General features: G+C 41.8%; 1 protein-coding gene across 1 annotated transcript in view; it reads right to left on the bottom strand.

Moving 5' to 3' along the window:
• Positions 1-17,814, bottom strand: part of ZMYND12 (zinc finger, MYND-type containing 12) — a 21,562-nt gene continuing 3,748 nt past the window's right edge. Inside the window, exons 2-8 of the mRNA XM_008586812.1 lie at positions 14,348-14,489; positions 12,933-13,104; positions 8,145-8,314; positions 5,463-5,585; positions 4,320-4,431; positions 2,754-2,899; positions 1-493 (exon numbers count right to left, since the gene is read on the bottom strand). Of these exons, the coding sequence (XP_008585034.1) occupies positions 371-493; positions 2,754-2,899; positions 4,320-4,431; positions 5,463-5,585; positions 8,145-8,314; positions 12,933-13,104; positions 14,348-14,489 (988 nt within the window). The 3' untranslated portion in view covers positions 1-370. The remainder of the gene's footprint in view (positions 494-2,753; positions 2,900-4,319; positions 4,432-5,462; positions 5,586-8,144; positions 8,315-12,932; positions 13,105-14,347; positions 14,490-17,814) is intronic.

Genomic DNA, 17,814 nt, shown 5'->3' with positions numbered 1-17,814 from the left:
CAATATAGCTCTATTCCCTGCCCCTCCTTTGGCAAAGACCTGAGAAACATGTATCACTGGGAGACTTCTGGGAAATACAACAAACTATCTGCAGTTTAATTACAAATACCATGTTAGTGACTTGACTACACATTTCTCAAAGTCATACAAAGGTCATGATAAACGACAGCATTACTGATTTCTGTGACTAAAGTTCTATGTTCCCTCATATATGCTGTGTAAGAATAAAATCACAGCTATGAGTGCAGTACCAGGGTAAGAGGGTGGAAACTTCAGCAGTCCAGAGTATCTCAAAGCAGTTGTGCAGGGCTGGAATACATTAGATGTTCAGTAGCCCTTTGAACAGCCCCTAACACAGAGTCATGAATCACTAAGTAATGGGATGGTCTTCAGCTGAGATGAGTCTTAATAGCTCTTGAATTGTGCTTTGCTCATTGACACTGAGCTCTTGTTCTTTGGCTAGATTCAGGGCTCTCACAGCATATTCCTGTGCCTGAAATAGAATTACAGTGATAAAAGGAAATTGTCACAGAAAAACATAAGATTGGGAAGCCCCATCTGTGCTCAACTCCAGAAACATGGGAGACAATTCATCACATCCTCACACCAGCCACTGAGCTCTTGTTGATAAGCCTGTGAACACATGTAGGGCCCTTAGGGCCCTAGAAATCCCACCTGACTTGACAAACTAAGTACAAACTAAATACACCTTCTTAGCAAAGTGAGATCTTTGTAGGATCTTAATCAGAGCCCTACGGACCAACACTGGAAGGCACAGAGGTGATAGGTGCCACAAGTAAATTACCATCCTGGGGCAGTCCTGGGGGCCACGTGGCCCAGAGTTTTGACTTGGACAGAGGCTCTACAGGACATCTTAGGACAGTCTCTGGTTTCCCTCCCTCTCTCCTTTCCAGTAAATATTTATTGAATGGCTACTATTTTCCAGGTACTGTGACTATAGGCAAAAATTCCTGTCTGCATGAAACTTACAATATAACAGGGGAGAGAGACAATAAACAAGATAGTATCTCAAAAGCAGTATATGATAAGGAAAAAAATGAAGTGAGAAAGGGGAATTGGAAGCATTGGGGTGGCAGTGTAGTGGGGTTTTGCAGTTGTAGACAGGGAGGATGCTGAAAGATCCACTGAAAAGAAGACAACTGAGTAAAGACCTGAAGGAAATGAGGTACCAATCTTGACATACAGATGTGTCCCTTTTTGTCCAAGCACCTCTGGTAGATCTAACACCCTTAACACACCTTGGGGTAATTACTTCCTTGAGTACACAGTGGAAATTGGGCCCCGCACTGTAGAAAAGAGGTTTTGTCCAATGCCAATTTGAAGATTCAATAGAAATTCTTCCCTATGCCCTAACCATTCCTATCCCTATTCCAGACAGGGACAGTGTCCCTCTTCTGTGCTCCCTCAGTTCCCAGGGCTTTGCTATCACACTCTATTACAACTTGCTGGCTGTGAGCTCCTCCTGGCCCTGGCGTATAGTATGTGCTCTGAAAAAAGTTTGCTGAAGAAAGGAAAGAAGGAGGAAAGGAAGGGAGGGAAGAAATCTTAAATTTTCTCATGTTACCCACACAGAAAGGCCTCCTCCAACAAGCCCCTTCTCCCTCCCTCTGCCTGCTTTATTTTTCTTCATGGCACTTTTCACTATCTGAAATTACTACATTTCTATGCTTACTTGTTTGTTTATTTAGAGGAGGGGGAGTCACAATAAGTTCCATGGAGACAGGGAACTGTCCGGTTGTTTGACACCGTATCCCCAGTCCCTAGCACAGTGCTGTGCAAATGGTAGGTGCTCAATAAATATTTGAAAGAATGAGTGAATCAGTCAACCAATAAATCAATAAACCTGAGATATGCCACTTACTGTCTGCACGACATTAGGCAAATAACTGACCCTCTCTTTGCCTCAGTTTCCTATCTATAAGGTGGGGGTAATAAAATGCCCACCTCATAAGGTTGGTTGGTGTGAGAAATATGATAACTATGTAAAGGGTTTAGGCCAGTGACTGGCATGTAATAAGTACTCAGAAACAGTTGCCTTTTAAATCATTTCATGGCAATTCATTTCTGCCTGAATTCCTGCAGCAAAGGAAACTCAGTAACTGAGTGTAGTTAGAGCTGCCATGTCACTCCTCCAAGGACTGCTCAGAGCCCTCCTGCTCTGCAGTCTTCCTGGCACTGTCCCAGACTCAGTTTATCTATGCAACCCTGGGAAGGCCCACTTGAGGGAAGACAACAATTCAGTTTCCATTACAGTAGTCCCCTGATATATGCAGGAAATAAGTTCCGAGACCCCCAGTTAATGTCTGTAAACATGCAAAGTACCAAGCCCTATATGTATGTTTTTTCCTATAATATGTACCTATAATAAAATTTAATTTATTAGGCACAGTAAGAGATTAACAACAACTAATAATAAAATAGAACAATTATAAGAACATACTGTAATAAAAATTATATGAATGTGCTCTCTTTCTCTCAAAATACTGTAATGTTTTCAGATCACAATTGACTGCGGGTAACTGAAATAACAGAGAGTGAGACCAAGGATAAGGGGGGACTACTGTATGCAGGCTAGACTCGAAATTGAGAAATGTCATGAGCATCTGAACTTTTTTAGTGTGGGGGCTTGCTCTGAGAGCAAAAGCTAATGGAATTGAGCAAAACACAGCTGAATTCTACTACGTGAATTTCTTCCTCCATTTCAGACATGCTGATTTTCTAGGGAAACTTGCCTTTGACAAATTCATCATCAGAAAGTAAAGCATGACCAGGATCTTCAGAACAAAGATAGTTTTTTGGGGTGCCTTGTCAGATGTAGATTCTCGGAAGTTCAAGATTGAAGTCAGGATCCGAATGGCTTCTGCTTCCTGGGCTTCATCTGCATTGGAGGAAGAGGAAAGAAAAACAGGCCCTGGGTAGCCGAGCCTGTCCTCATCACAAGTACTCAGCTGTTAGGGCGCCTGGCCCGCTGAGGCCTCCTGGCAGGGGCACTGCCACAAGCCACAGCAAGTTCTGTACCTGGAGGGCTGCCTCCACATGGAGAGTGGGAAGTGGGACAGTTTCAGCCAGCTCTCCAGCCCTGCCTTTTATGTTATCATCAGAGTAACCTAAAAAAATACTCACTCCCACAGGCCCCACAGTTGCTAAAGTTCTCTCTTTCAGAGTCCTGAACTTTAGATCTCTTGAGTTCCCAAATACAGGGAGTCTGTCACAGCTGAATTCATTTGGTCCAATTTGGCTTCCGCTCTTTAGCTAAGAGGAGGGAGCCAGGGTAGGGAGGCTTCTTGCAGCAGCTGCAGCTTAGTTCTCCCCTAGTCCAAAGATGCTTAAGCAATAGCCCTCTGCTTTTCCATGTGAGTCTGTTTACTATTTACCCCAGTAGTTTTTGATCCTACTTTAGCCACCATTTATTAAACAGTTACTATGGGCCAAGTACTTATAAGCACTTATTTAAGTATTAAGTTTAGAGAAAAACACAAAAAGGACATACACCATCATGTTAAGGTTCGCTATCCTTGGATATCTATCATTTCCAAATTTTCTGTTGTAACATGATCTGCTTTTAAAATGAGAGAAAACCCAATAAAATTATTAATTTTTAAAGTCTTAGCTTAAAACCTCTCCTCCAAAAAGTCTTCTTTCTTCATTACCACCCAACTGTCCTCACCTGTTTATTCTCGGACACATCTTGTAATATAATCTCTACTCATAGAAATGTTCTTTTGTTCTTGCACACAGGTTCTGTATCACCAGTTGCACTGTCTCTTTTGAGCAGAAATTAGATCCTCTGTCTCTTTTTATTGTCGCAGAGGGTATGATGCTGTACAGCGCTACTCAATACTCAGCCCTTTGCTGAGCCTGGGCATGGAGATGATCCCATTTGGCCCTGCCACTGAGACACTCACTGTTCCGTAGAAGAGGAGGAGGCGGCACCAGAACAAATCAGCAATGAAACTTCTGTGCAGAGTCTACCTTGGCTTATGTGCCCTAGAGTTATAACACATAAGAAACAGATGCTCTGCAGAAATCACAAGGGGCTCTTACGGGGTCCTTTTTCCTCCAAATCTGTCCCTTATTAGTGTCCTGAAAGTCTGTTTGTGATGATAGGGATCTGAATTATTCCCAACACTGGCAAAGTTTCTTTGATTTCCATGTCTTAGTTTTCCCCATCAGCAAAATGGGGCAGATGGCTCTGATGTGCTCCATGACAGGGACAGCTGCTCTCCCTCTTGGGGCAAGCCTGTGTATTAGGTGGGATGAAGTCACTGCTCTGCCTTCTAGGGAGAACTGCCACTTACCCAATCCAGTGTCATTCTCAAATCGTTTTCCCAGTAAATCTATTTGTTGGAGGCGAGCCTCTGAGAGGACTTGATAGTGGTTGTTCAAATATTTATGCCAGATCTCAGTGACCTGTTGGGAAAGAAGATGACAATCAGACCAGCAGGCCAGACGTCAGCCATTGGACCAACCAGGTGGGGAGAGTAGTACATCTGGCCAGGTTCCCTGACAGTCTGGAGGCTCCCTCTGTTACTGTGCTTGGAGGCAGAGGAAGACCTAGGAGCTCAAATGGGGCGGGCTAAAGTGATGGGCTGCAGAGGGCACGTGGCAGGCTCAACTGGGGGCAACCCCACTGGGGTCTGAAAACAATGGCTAGCGCTGTGGAGTTCATACAGCACTTAACTTTTCCATCCTTACAACAACCCAATTGAAGTAACATTATTCTCATTTTAAATGTAAATAAACTAAGGCTCAGAGAAGTTAAGATCACACTTGACTTCTAGTAAGAGCTGGTAAGTGGTATAGCCAGGATTTAAACTCAGGTCTGCCTGACTCCAAAGCTCATTGCTTTTCAACTACACCAAAATGCCTCTTCCTAAGAAGTGGGTCTAAAATGTGAATCAACGGTCCACAGCATGAGAGCCTGTATCACACACAGAAATCGTTGTTTGCTAAGTGAGGTTTTACTGTATGAACATACCAACATTTTAATATATTGGAAACAGTTTAAAATCGTTTACATGTAAAGACGGAAATTTTAAGTACTCTCCTGTTCTTTAATCCTGTGACAGGAACTTGCAGCAATAACTTTCCCTCGAAAATCTCTTCTTCTCTATCGCACACCTCGGTGTGCCCACATTAGCTTGCTCCCATGGGTATGACAGAGTGTACAGCAGTCTATGTGGAGGGATTTGGTTCGTACTGACCCTTTGTTATTATTTGTTAATCACTCTAGGGATGCTAAGGACTAGTCTATTTTGGAAGTGGAGAAACAAGAAGAAAGAAAAGTGGAGTATATCATGTATCACGCTATGTAAACTTGGACAAGTCTTTTCATCTCTCTTTGCCTCTTTTTATGGTATGTCTCTCATGAATGGTCTGACACTAGTTGTAAGATACCAAGTCTAAGTGTCAAGGCTCAGATCCCACATTCCCCAGCTCACCTTGTTGTACAATGTGTCTGCCAGGTCCAACTTTTTAAGGTCACAGAAGATATTAACCAGGTGGAAGTAGCCTCCTGAGGTTCTGATGTCCTCTGTTCCAAATGCACAACTGGCAAAATAAATCTGTAGCAGGAAGAAGAAGGAGATTGCTTGAGTTCCCTTTGCATATCATGTATCTGATAAAGGACTTGTATCCAGAATACATATAAAGGACTTTTACAGCAGCCCAGTTTAAGAAAGGGCATTTCTCCAAAAAGATATATGAATGGCTTATAAGCACATGAAAAAATGCTTAACCTTGCTAGTCAACAGGGAAATGCAAAATAAAACAACAATGAGATACCACTTCACACCCACTAGGATGGCTAGAATCAAAAGACAGAAAATAACAAGTGTTGGAGAGGATGTGGAGAAAACGAAACCCTCATACGCTGCTGGTGGGAATGTGAAATGGTGCGGCCTCTGTGGAAACAGTTTGGCAGTTCCTCAAAAAGTTAAAACACCAATTCCTCTTTTAGGTACCTACCCAAGAGAAATGAAAACACATGCCCACGCAAAAACTTGTACATAAATGTACATATCGGCATTATTCATAATAGATGAAAGTGGAAATAACCAAAATGTCCATCAACTGATGAATGGATACACAAATTGTGGTATATCCAGATGATGGAATATTACTCATCAATAAAGGGAATGAATTATGATACATGCAACAATATGGATGAATCTCAAAATAATTATGCTAGGTAAAAAGAAGCCAGATGCAAAAGACCACATATGATTCATTCTATATAAAATGTCCAGAAATAGCAAATCTATAGAGATAGAAAGTGGTTGCTTGGGGCTGGGATGGGACTACAAATGGATGGGAGGGATTTCTTTGGGGTAAAATGTTCTAATACTCGATTGTACTGATGATTGCATATCTCTGTAAATTTAGTAAAAATCGTTGAACTGATGGTATGTATCAATGAAGTGTTTTTAAAAAGCTAGGCTGAGGAATCTGAGCTTGATCTAATTACTAACCATGTGGCCCAGCTCAAGACAGAATGTACTTCTGCATATTAATTTGCTGGAGGACGTAGAGTATAGAGAGGAAACGCAAATGAAGGAATGTGTTAGTTAGGGGCCAGGTGGAAGTAGACGAAACCCTCAAATGGATTGCCTGAAGATAGTTTAATGGAAGAATTATTTGAGACGTGGAAGGGTTGAAGAACCAACAAGGGCTAGTGAAGCACTAGGGACTACCAGCAACAAGAGACTATCACCATCTCTACACCTGCAAAAGCAAGGGGAGAGGAGAGTGTTACCAGGGCCCGGTGAGAGCTAGCGCTAGGGAAGAAGGCCGCAGAGGAACCGTGCCCCTGCCAGAGCTGGGGTGCGGCAGAAAGGCAGCAGAGAGAATAAACACCCCAACCTCTCTCTCCTCCCACCCTCCACCCCTCTGCTAGGCCTCCCTCTCTCCAAACCCACCCAAAGCCAGACAGCAACAGAGTCCAGGTTGTGTGGTTCCTAGAGGTCAGCTTCCCAGGTCATAAAGTAGGACAGAAAGTGAATTTGGGGTAGGGGGATAGGGAGATATGGAGAATAATCAGCATAAGAATGAATTTATGGGCATTGTGCAGTAGCAAGCAACAAGAGAGATGCTTGCCTGGTGGAGAGGCCAGTGGAGAGGTTGAAGAGAGAACCAACCCTCAAGCAGACTACAGTCTGACCCCAACTTAACCCAGATTTCAGGCTCAGGAACTCTTCTCTCTGATAATATTTTCCAATACTGAAATCCTAATAGATACCTCATAAATTTTGAAAGAATGGCTCCGTTATCACCCTCATCATCCTATATAACATTTGTACAGAGTTTTATAGTTTTTAAGTGCTTTCTTATACATCTACCTCATTTAAATTTAATCACCCATTGTGAAGTAGATACATTAATATTACTTTTTTTTTTCCTTTTTGTCTTTTTTTTTTTTCGTGACTGGTAACGGGATCGCAACCCTCAGTGTCATGCCCGTACTGCGACCGGCAATGGGATCGCAACCCTCGGTGTTGCGCCCGCACCGCGCTCAACCAGTGAGCGGACCGGTCTTACTTTTAAAAATAATAGCCAAAGTACTGTACATATATCGTCCTGTTATTAATCTTTGCAATGACCCAATGAGGCAGAGACTATTTTATGATTTCTATCTTACAGGTGATGAAAGAGGTTAAATAATTTGTCCAAGACTAGGTGGCTAGTGATACAACAGAGCTGGGACTAGAAGCAAAGCCCTTCTCAGGATGCTGCTCTGTCTCCCTTTATTATCCTCAGAGCAACTGAGGCTTTGGGAAGATATTCCCTGGCCAAGGCTGCGTAGCCAGGAGGTGGAAAGGCTTGAACTCAGATAGTCAGAATTGTGCTCTTGCTAATATCCCACAAAACACTCAACTGGGAACAGAAAGTCTTTAGAGAAATGCTCAGTTAAAAACAAAACAAAACGGGCCGAGCCCGTGGCGCACTCGGGAGAGTGTGGTGCTGGGAGCGCAGCAGCGCTCCCGCTGCGGGTTCGGATCCTATATAGGGATGACCGGTGCGCTCACTGGCTGAGCGCGGTGCGACCGGTCTCAAAAAGAAAAAAAAAAAAACAACGAAATAGCTGTTACAGGAAACATCCAGGTGTTATAATTTAGCTTGTTTACATCATTGGCCAGATGATAACGGGCTTCCTCATAGTTTTCCTTAGCCATATAGAGCAGTCCCAGGTTCCGATGCAGTAAAGAGTGGGTGGCATTACTACAGTCAGTTGATTTAAGGACTGTCCACTGGGCCTGGGACAGATATTCTTCAGCCTGGATGATCTGGCCTAGACCTGTCCAAAAGCAGTAGAGAAGGTTATAGTTCATATCCTGAAAAAAGAACACATGACGAGATATGAGTCATCACCCATTGACTCCAATATTTATTGACACACAGAAACTTGTACACTAATGTTCATAATAACTTGCTCATAATAGCCAAAAAATAGAAACAACTTAAATGTCCATCAGCTGAGGAGTGGATAAACAAAATGTGGTATATCCATATCCATGAGTGGAATATTACTCAGTCATAAAAAGTAATGATGTTAGTGATACATGCTACAACACAGATGAAACTCGAAAACATTATACTAAGTGAAAAAATTCACACACCAAAGGCCACGTATTGTATGATTCTATTTATATGAAATGTCCAGAATAAACAAATCCATAGATACAGAAAGTAGATTAGTGATGGCCAGTGGCACTGGGGTAAGGTGGGGGTAGGAGGTGTGGAATGGAGATCAGCAGGGAATAACTAACAGTTACAGGGTTTCTTTTAGGGATGATAAAAATGTTCTGGAATTAGATAGCAGTGATAGTTCCACAACCTTGTGAATAATACTAAAACTACTGAAATGCACTTTTAAAAGGTGAATTTTATGGTATGTGAATTATATCTCGATTAAAAATATATATACTGAAGACCAGGAATGTACAGCTTAGGGCTTGTGTCTGGGAGGCCTCTTGAAACAGCAGGAGTTCCTTCCACCTCTTCCCACTGTCCTCTCCTGTGCTTGGGGTGGGGTGACTCGCTCTACTTGTCTGGGCAAAGAGTGGCACCTGGGTAGAGAGTGGGACCTGTTGCCAGGCTCTCCAGGTGGTTCTGGGACTCAATCCAGGGAGCAAATGTGGGCCTTACCCTCAGGACCCCTGGGAGCAGGAACATCTGAGCCCCAGGGATTGGTGCACACAGCAGGGCTTGGGTTTGAAACCAGGCTCTGCTGCTTGGTCACTGTATGAGCTTCTTGCTGTGCTGATCTCTCTGGGTCTATTTCCTTATGTGAAAGATGACGTAAGACACCTACCTCTCAAGGCTGCCCCAGGGCTTAAATGAGACCATGTGTATGGGCCAGTTCCCGAAGCACCTGGCATTCCCTAGGTGCACCTTCAGCGTGTGTTCACTGCTGCAGCCTCTGCTGAGACATCTGACCCTGGTCCTTTCTCTCATCTCCAGTGACATGAGGTCATTTACAATTTATATTTACAATTTATAATATTTACAAGTATTAAATTCTCATCCACTAAATATATATATGCATATTTAATACCTTTTATGTGCCAATCCTTGTGTTGAGTGATGAGAATTCAAAGATAAATTAAAGCTATTACCCTTGGAAAACTCACAGACAGGTTGGGGGAAGGCTTGCGCAGCATGGAAACAAATATAACACAGTATAAGAGCAACACAGAAACATAAGTGTTGGAAGTGGCAGAGAGCTGGAAATGTTTGATTGTGTGGATGGGGTGGAGAAGAACAGTGGAGGGGGGAGAGGCACAGTCAGCAGAGTGAGCTGGGCTTTGAGGATGAATAGACATTTTCCAGACAGATAAGGGAGTGAAGGCATCCCAGGCAGAGGCAATGGCACATGTAAGTCAAGGAGATATGAAATAGTATGCTACGTTTGGAGGACTATATATTGGTCTGTGATGTTGGTGCACAAAGTGCAAAGGAGAGTGGCTACTCCATGTCTGTTCACTGACTTGATGAGCACTGCTAATGGCCCAAACTAGGTCAGTGAACAGAGATGGAGTAGCTACAATTAGCTACAAGGAGAGAGAATGAACAACGCACAGTCACTAAATGATGTAGAAGGTAAGAGAAAAGAAAGTCACTTTATTTCTAATATTCAAATACTCTTGACACTTCAAACTTTTGGTTTAGCTGTAAAAAGATGTAATAGCTGCCTGCCTACCTGCTTGCTTGCTAGGGAGGTTGTCAGAATGGAACAGAAGACTACTGAGCCAGCATTCTGCACACGAGGAAGCATGCTCTGGGTGTGAGGTATTTCGTGTGACAGATGCTGCAGCAGAAATGGCACCAAAAACAGATCAGGAGATGAGGAGTTAATTAGGTGAAGGAGAGGGGAGGAAAAGTGGAGAGAGTGGCTAAAGAAGAGCCTTCCAGAACAAGGACCACCACCTTGCCTCTGAGGAATCCTGAGAAGGCCAGTGTAACTGGAAGGGACAGAGAAAAGAATTCAAATGAGACAAGTGAAAGAAGTGAGGTGAGAGAGTTGGCTAGGACTAGAACAAGCAGGGCCTTGTAAGTTGCTTTAGGAATTTGGTCTGTCTTTAGGAGAGCAATTTGATCACATTTGTGTTGAGATCAGATTGGAGGGAGGCCAGAGAAGATGTGGGGAGACCAGTTAGCAGGCAGTAGTCCAAATGAGAGATGATGGGACTTACGCCGCACTGACTTTTCCAAAATTCCATAATTAATCACTGTCAGAGATAGACAGAACCTGGGCTGTATTTCCTTGTCCAGTGCTCTTTACACTAGTTTGAAGGAAGGATGGTCCAGAATGGAGTGTCAGACCTAAGCGGAGTGAGGAGAGCAATACCGCAGGTAAATGGCCTGGTACAGGGAGTCAGAGCCTGAACAAGTGAAGAGGGGATCCATGCAGAAGCGGCCATGCAGAATGGGGAGTCAGAGCCAAGGAGGGAGAGAAGGGCATCTGCAAGGGGGAAAGGATAGGGTTGGAGACGGGGATTGGTTCATACAGGGGAACTGATTAAATATATGGAATGGGAGAAAATTAGATTGAACCCTGTGGTGTTGCACTGGACTTGGATGTACTAATATAGACTCGTGGTCATACAAATATTGATATATATATGGATAAAGAAATAAATATAGATGTAATGCGGATGTATATAAACACACATGATTATATTTATACACATTCCCTTATTCTGCCCTCTGAGAAGGCTGAGACCAGCAATACTCCAATAGCAAAGAGTACGTCTAGTGCACAGCTCTTGGTTTCTGATTTCATTTTCACTAAAAGAAATCAGGGCTCCTTGGGGTTATGTTCCAGAAAGCAGGAAAGTAATTAAAGAACAATGGCAATGTATCAAGAAGATGTGGAAGCCGGCTCGAATGGGGGCTGTCACTGGCCAAATCAGGGACAGTCTGAGCACCAAATGAATGGTAGTAATGAATTATAATAATAGGAAACCAAGAGCCTAAATCAAATAAATAAACACATTGAAAGTTTAATGAGGGATGGATTATTTAAATAGTTTCAAAATAACTCCCCATAAAATACTTATTGGGGGGAGGAAAAAGTAACATTACAGACACCATCTTAATAAAATAATTAAAATGAACATCATCAGTAATGGAAAAACTGAAAATATGCCAATTTATAGATTGGAATGAGAACACATATCACCTCTGTGATATTCCTGCCAGAAATCCATAACCTCAGTCCAGTTATGAGGAAACATCAGACAAACTCACATTGAGAGATGTTTCATAAAATAATTGGCCTGTAATCTTTAAAAGTGTGAAGGTCATAAAAGTCAAGGAAAGACTGAGAAATAGAAAGAAGACTAAAAACACTTGGCAAACAAAACAAAAAGCGTGATTCTGAACTGTATCCTTTTGCTACAAAGATGTTATTGGGAAAACTCGACAAACCTGAAAGAGGTTTTCTCAGTAGGTGACAATATATGAGGCTGTATTGTGCTTGTAAAGGAGAATGTTTTTGTAGGAAATACACACTGAAGCATTACAGGGATAGGGCATCAGGTAAGCAAGTTACTCTCACATGGCTTAGGGGGAAAAGCTATATTGTATTTCCAACAGTTTTACTTTAAAAAATAATTTTTTTAAAAAAGGTAGCTATTACGGTATATAAAGTAGTAGTATGGTGCCTGTAACATTGTAGATGCTCAAGGATGTTAATTCCTCTCAAAATGCTAATTTTCCTCTTGTAGTAGCCACTGTGTAGGTGTCTGATAAGTATGTGCTCCCCACTCTCAGAATTACCTCTCCCATCTATAGGGCTGAGTTCCTATATCTCTGTTTGAACTATGTGACCCTGACCCCGGGGAACAAAGGTAGATGACTCAAGCTGGGTCAACAAAATTCTATCTTCTAGGAATTTGTGATTGGAAATCAGATGCTAATTAGTTTTTACTACCCATCTTGAAACTGGAGGACGTGTAAATTGAAAAACTACATGTGACATTTTGCGGTAGCTGTCTTCTGCAGTGAGCATAGGGTAGAAAAATCCGGTCTGCAGAGGGGGAAAATGAAGCAGATACCCAGAGAAAAAACAGAGGCAAAACACAAGGGCGAAGAGAGAGAAATGGAGGGCACCAGTCTTGGTTTCTTACAGCATTCCAATTCTAGTCCCTCATGAAGCCTCAGCTCCCTTACAACACTCCAGCATCCTAATAAATTCCTCTTTTTACATAGGCCAGGTTGAGTGGATTTCTGCCGGTCATAGCCAAAAGTCTGTGACATCTCCTTCCCTACCTGTGCTAAGGTTTACAGCAACCTTGCTCTTCCACAAAAGAAGTCTTGGTGCCACCGTCAAGGTTGGACTCTGGTCATTGGTATGACCCACCATAGAACTTCTTAAGGGCTCCAGGGGGTCTCAAGTCAGTTTTACTCACCAAGGCTAGCCTCGGCCAACAGCAGGTAAGCAGGCACAAGTTCTACTGAACTCAGGCCATGCACGTTCATGCGGAATCGAAGAGAGTGCAAAGCTGCTGGGACAGCATCTTCATGTTTTCCTTCAAAGAGGTATTTCTGGGCTACGGTGTAGCAGAATTCAATCAAATACTTCTGTGGAAGAGAGAAATCAACCATCTGAGACAGTCTAATGGTAAAAGCAAATGTGAATAGATACACCTGGAGATAAGGCCAATACCTAATGAACTGGTTGAAGGTACATAGTGAGTCTGCCTGTAGTGGGGTGGATGTGAGACCCAAAATAGGTGACATAAAAAGGCAAACTCTGGACTATGAGTTGCTCAAGGTCCAGGACATGTGTCTTTTCATCTTAGTCCAGTGCTTGGCATATATGGATGTTCAATATAAAATTATTAGATGAATAAATAAGGAATTATTCTTGTAGTTCTAATAAAATTTTAGTTTAGTAAAGCTATCATGTCTCAGGATAATCTAAAACTTTCTGCTTTTCTATTTGAGCTAGTTTTGAGAGAAACATCTCATTATACCTTCTAGTATTATCCTGCCTACCTGATATCAGAAACAACTTTTAAATCTGTATTGTTCTAAGGCCATATCAAAGTTTCATAATACTAAAATTGATTTATCTGATGTTTAGAGATTTATGGCTTATAAAGGCCTAATTTTTTTTAGAGTAATTGAGATGCTATCAATGCCATAATAATAGGAACTAATTTTGCTAATTTCTTTTACATATTCACCAGTATATTCATACATCATTTTTTAACCTCCTACTATATGGCCAGGCTCTTATCACAGTACTTTGCACGTGTGGGTGTTACAGGCTGAATTATGTCCCCCCCAGATTTATGTGTTGAAGCCTTAAGCCCCAGTACTTCAGAATGTGACTAGGGTTGGATAGGGGCTTTAAAGAGGTGATTAAGTTAAAATGAGGCCATTAGGATGGACCCTAACCTAATCTGACTGGTGTCCTTATCAGAAGAGGAAATCGGACACACACACGGACACCAGGAATGCATGTTCACAGAGGACCACGTGAGGACACAGTGAGAAGGTGGCCATCTGCAAGCCAAGGAGAGAGGCCTCAGAAGAAACCAGACCTGTTGACACTTTGACCTTGGACTTCCATCCTCTAGAACTGACAGAAAATAAATTCCTGTTGTTTGAGCCACCCAGTATTTTATTATGGCAGCCCTTGCAAACCAACACAGTGAGTGTTTAGTAAATATGTAGAAAACAACTGACTATGGTATTGAGGATATAAAGATATAAAACAGTCTCTGCCCTCAAGGAGGTTACAACACAGTTCAACCCCTGTCCTGGACAGTTTCGCTGCACCCATGAGTTAACCCTGTAACAGTCCTATAGGACCTACCTGCCGCAGCTGCAGCTGCTGCAGGCCATGCTGCCGTTCTTCCTCTGAATTGTAGAAGGGCATGGCAGTGCGCAGCGGAATCAGGAGCTGACATATCTTCTCATGGATGCTGCCCCAGTCAGCTCTTTGATGCACCACACCACTGACGATAAAAACATGATATTTATATTTATGTTTATCATTGGCCCGATGTAAGGTTCTATTGGCCCTCCTACTTGCCTAGCCCTAAACACCAGAAAAGTAGGCCCAACACAAACCAGGCAGAGAGACCAAAGCCATTTCCAACACACAAATCTTTTTTCTTTTCATGTGGTTATTTGATGGTGTAAAAACTGTGTTGGGGTTGGGGAGGGGTGGTGGAAGAATGTTGTTTCTGCAGGTGTACGTTCACATTCCGAAGTCATACAGGCATGCTGTGGCTATTCTGCTTAATCAATAACAACAAAGGCAACTTCAACTCTACATTGTTCTAAAGTCATTTTTAAAATGTCTGAACACCAATGATGATGGATTTGAGGGTCTTTTTCTTGGAGAAGTGAAAGGAATTTACATTTGATGAGGCTCTAGAAGACACTCCACAAACATGTTTTCCTATAACCCCTCCACACCATGTAGTACCACTAGCATTGTCTCCTGTGCGCTGGGGAGGCTGTTCACACAGAATGCACAGTGACTGTCCCCCCACCCACCCCAGTGGTGCAGCAGGTGATCTTGCACGTAGCTATTTAACTCTTTGAAAACAAAACAAAATCTGCTATTTCCATTTTAAAGGTAAAGAAGCACAGGTGTGGAAAGATTAAGGAGTTATTCCAAGCCTATACTCCAAAGTCAGTGTTTTTTAGCCTTCCAGAAAGAATCACTGTAACCGTTTGGTTTACAGTTTCTATACCACTTCACTTAAGATTCCATTGACTGTTGTATGTGCATATTTACTATTTTTAAACACTCAGTTGGGCAGCACATATATTGAACATTTGTATCATTGCAGAAAATTTCTTTTGGACAGCAGTCCTACAAAATATCCTCTCCTATACCTCAGATAAATGCATCTACGAATGATTCACAAATCTATTACCCAATTCTAACCCTTCCTCCAATCACATATTTTTTTCATTTCAATTGTAATATAATTCACATACAATAAAATTCACAATTTTACAGTATACTATTTAGTGTTTGTTAGTATATTCACAAATTTGTATAACTATCACCCTATCTAATTCCAGGACATTTTCATCACCCAAAAAAGAAACTCTGTACCTGTTAGCAGTCATTCCCATTCTTCCCTCCTCACACTGATGCCCAGTAAACACTAATCTACTTTCTCTATGAATTTGCCTATACTGGACATTGTATATAAATGAAAACACACAGTATGTGGCGTTTAGTCTCCGGCTTCTTTCACTTAGAATAATGTTTTCAAGGTTCACCTATGTTGTAGTGTGTATAAATATTTTATTCCTTTTTATGACTGAATAATATTCCACTATATGGACATACTGTAGCATGTTTTGTTTATCCATTCATCCAATGCTGGATGTTGTTTCCACTTTTTTTTTTTTTTTGTCTTTTTCGTGAACGGTAAGGGGATCACAACCCTTGGTGTGGTGTCACCCGCACCGCGCTCAGCCAGTGAGCGCACCGGCCAGTCCTATATAGGATCCGAACCTGCTGCGGGAGCATCGCTGCGCTCCCAGCACCGCACTCTCCCGAGTGCGCCACGGGGCCGGCCCTGTTTCCACTTTTTTGCTGTCATGGATAACGTTGCTATGAACATTCATGTGCAAGTTTTTGTATGAACATATGTTTTCAGTCTCTTGGGGATATACCTATGAATGGAATTGCTGGTTCATACTGTATTTCTCTGTTTAACTTTTTGAGGAATTGCCAAACTGTTTTCCACAGTGGCTGCACCACTTTATATTACGACAAGCAATGTATGAGAGATCCACTTTCTCCACATCCTCACCAATACTTGATTTTTTTCTTTTTGATGATAGCCATCCTAATGGATGTGAAGTGGTATTTTATTGTGGTTTTGATTTGCATTTCCCTAATGACTAGTGATGTTGGGCATCTCTTCATGTGCTAATTCACCATTTTTTTTTTTTTTTTTGGACCGGTAAGGGGATCTTAACCCTTGGCTCGGTGGGGTCTGCACCACGCTCAGCCAGTGAGCACACCAGCCATCCCTATATAGGATCCGAACCCGCGACCTCAGCGCTACCAGCACCGCACTCTCCAGATTGAGCCACGGGGCCGGCCCTAATTCATCATTTTTATATCTTCTCTGGAGTAATATTTGGGGGCAGCTGGCCAGTACAGAGATCCAAACCCTTGACCTTGGTGTTATAACACTGTACTCTAACCAAGTAAGCAACTGGCCAGCACCTCTGGAGTGATGTTTATTCAAATCCTTTGCCCTTATTTTAAAATCGGGTCTTTTGTCTTTTTATTATTGCATTTTAAGAATTCTTTACATATTCCTTATCAGATGAATGATTTGCAAATATCTTTGCCCATTATATAGGTTTTCTTTTCACTTTCTTGATGCACAAAAGTTTTTAATTTTGATAGTGACTAACTAATGTATTTTTGTCTTTGTTTTCTTGTGGTTTTGATGTCATATCCCAGAAACTGCTACTAGTCCAAGGCCACACAGATTTACAACTATGTTTCCTTCTATAAGTTTTATATTTTTAGGTCTTACATTTAGATCTTTTTGTGTATGGTTAATTTTTGTATATGGTGTAAGACAGGGGTCCAAATTAATTCTTTTGCATGTGAATATTCAGTTGTCTTGGCACTATTTGTTAAGGACCCTTCTTTCCCCATTGAATGGTCTTGGCACCTCTGTTTAAAATCAATTGACAGATGTACAGTCTTACTTCTGGACTCTCAGTTCTATTCTGTTGACCTATATGTCCACCTATATGCCAGTACCACATTGCCTTTATTACTGTAGCTTTGCAGTAAGTTTTGAAATTAAAAAGTGTGAGTCCTCTAACTTTGTTGTTTTTCAAGATTGTCTTGCCTATTATAGGTCCTTTGCATTTCCATATGAATTTTAGGGTCAGCATGTCCATTTCTGCAAAAATGGCCTTTGGAATTCTGATGGGGATTGAATTGAGTCTAGAGATCAATTTGGGGAATGTCGTTTTAAATAATATTAAGTCTTCCAATCAACGAATGAAGAATATCTTTCCATTTATTTAGGTTTTCTTTAATTTCTTTCAACAATTTTTTGAATCTGGAGGAAATGGACAAAAATCAGTAGCATTTCTATTCTCCAATAGTGATCATGCAGAAAGAGAAATCAAGAAAGGCTGCCCATTTACAATAGCCACCAAAAAAATAATATACCTAGGAATCCAGCTTACCAAGGATGTGAAAAATCTCTATAATGAGAACTACAAACCACTCCTGAGAGAAATTAGAGAGGATACAAAAAGATGGAAAGATATCCC

The sequence above is a fragment of the Galeopterus variegatus genome, unplaced genomic scaffold (assembly GCF_000696425.1).
Source record: "Galeopterus variegatus unplaced genomic scaffold, G_variegatus-3.0.2 Scaffold4129, whole genome shotgun sequence".
Classification (NCBI taxonomy): Eukaryota; Metazoa; Chordata; class Mammalia; order Dermoptera; family Cynocephalidae; genus Galeopterus; species Galeopterus variegatus.
The sequence above is the reverse complement of the archived record's forward strand: the minus strand, read 5'-3'. Positions and strand labels throughout refer to the sequence as shown.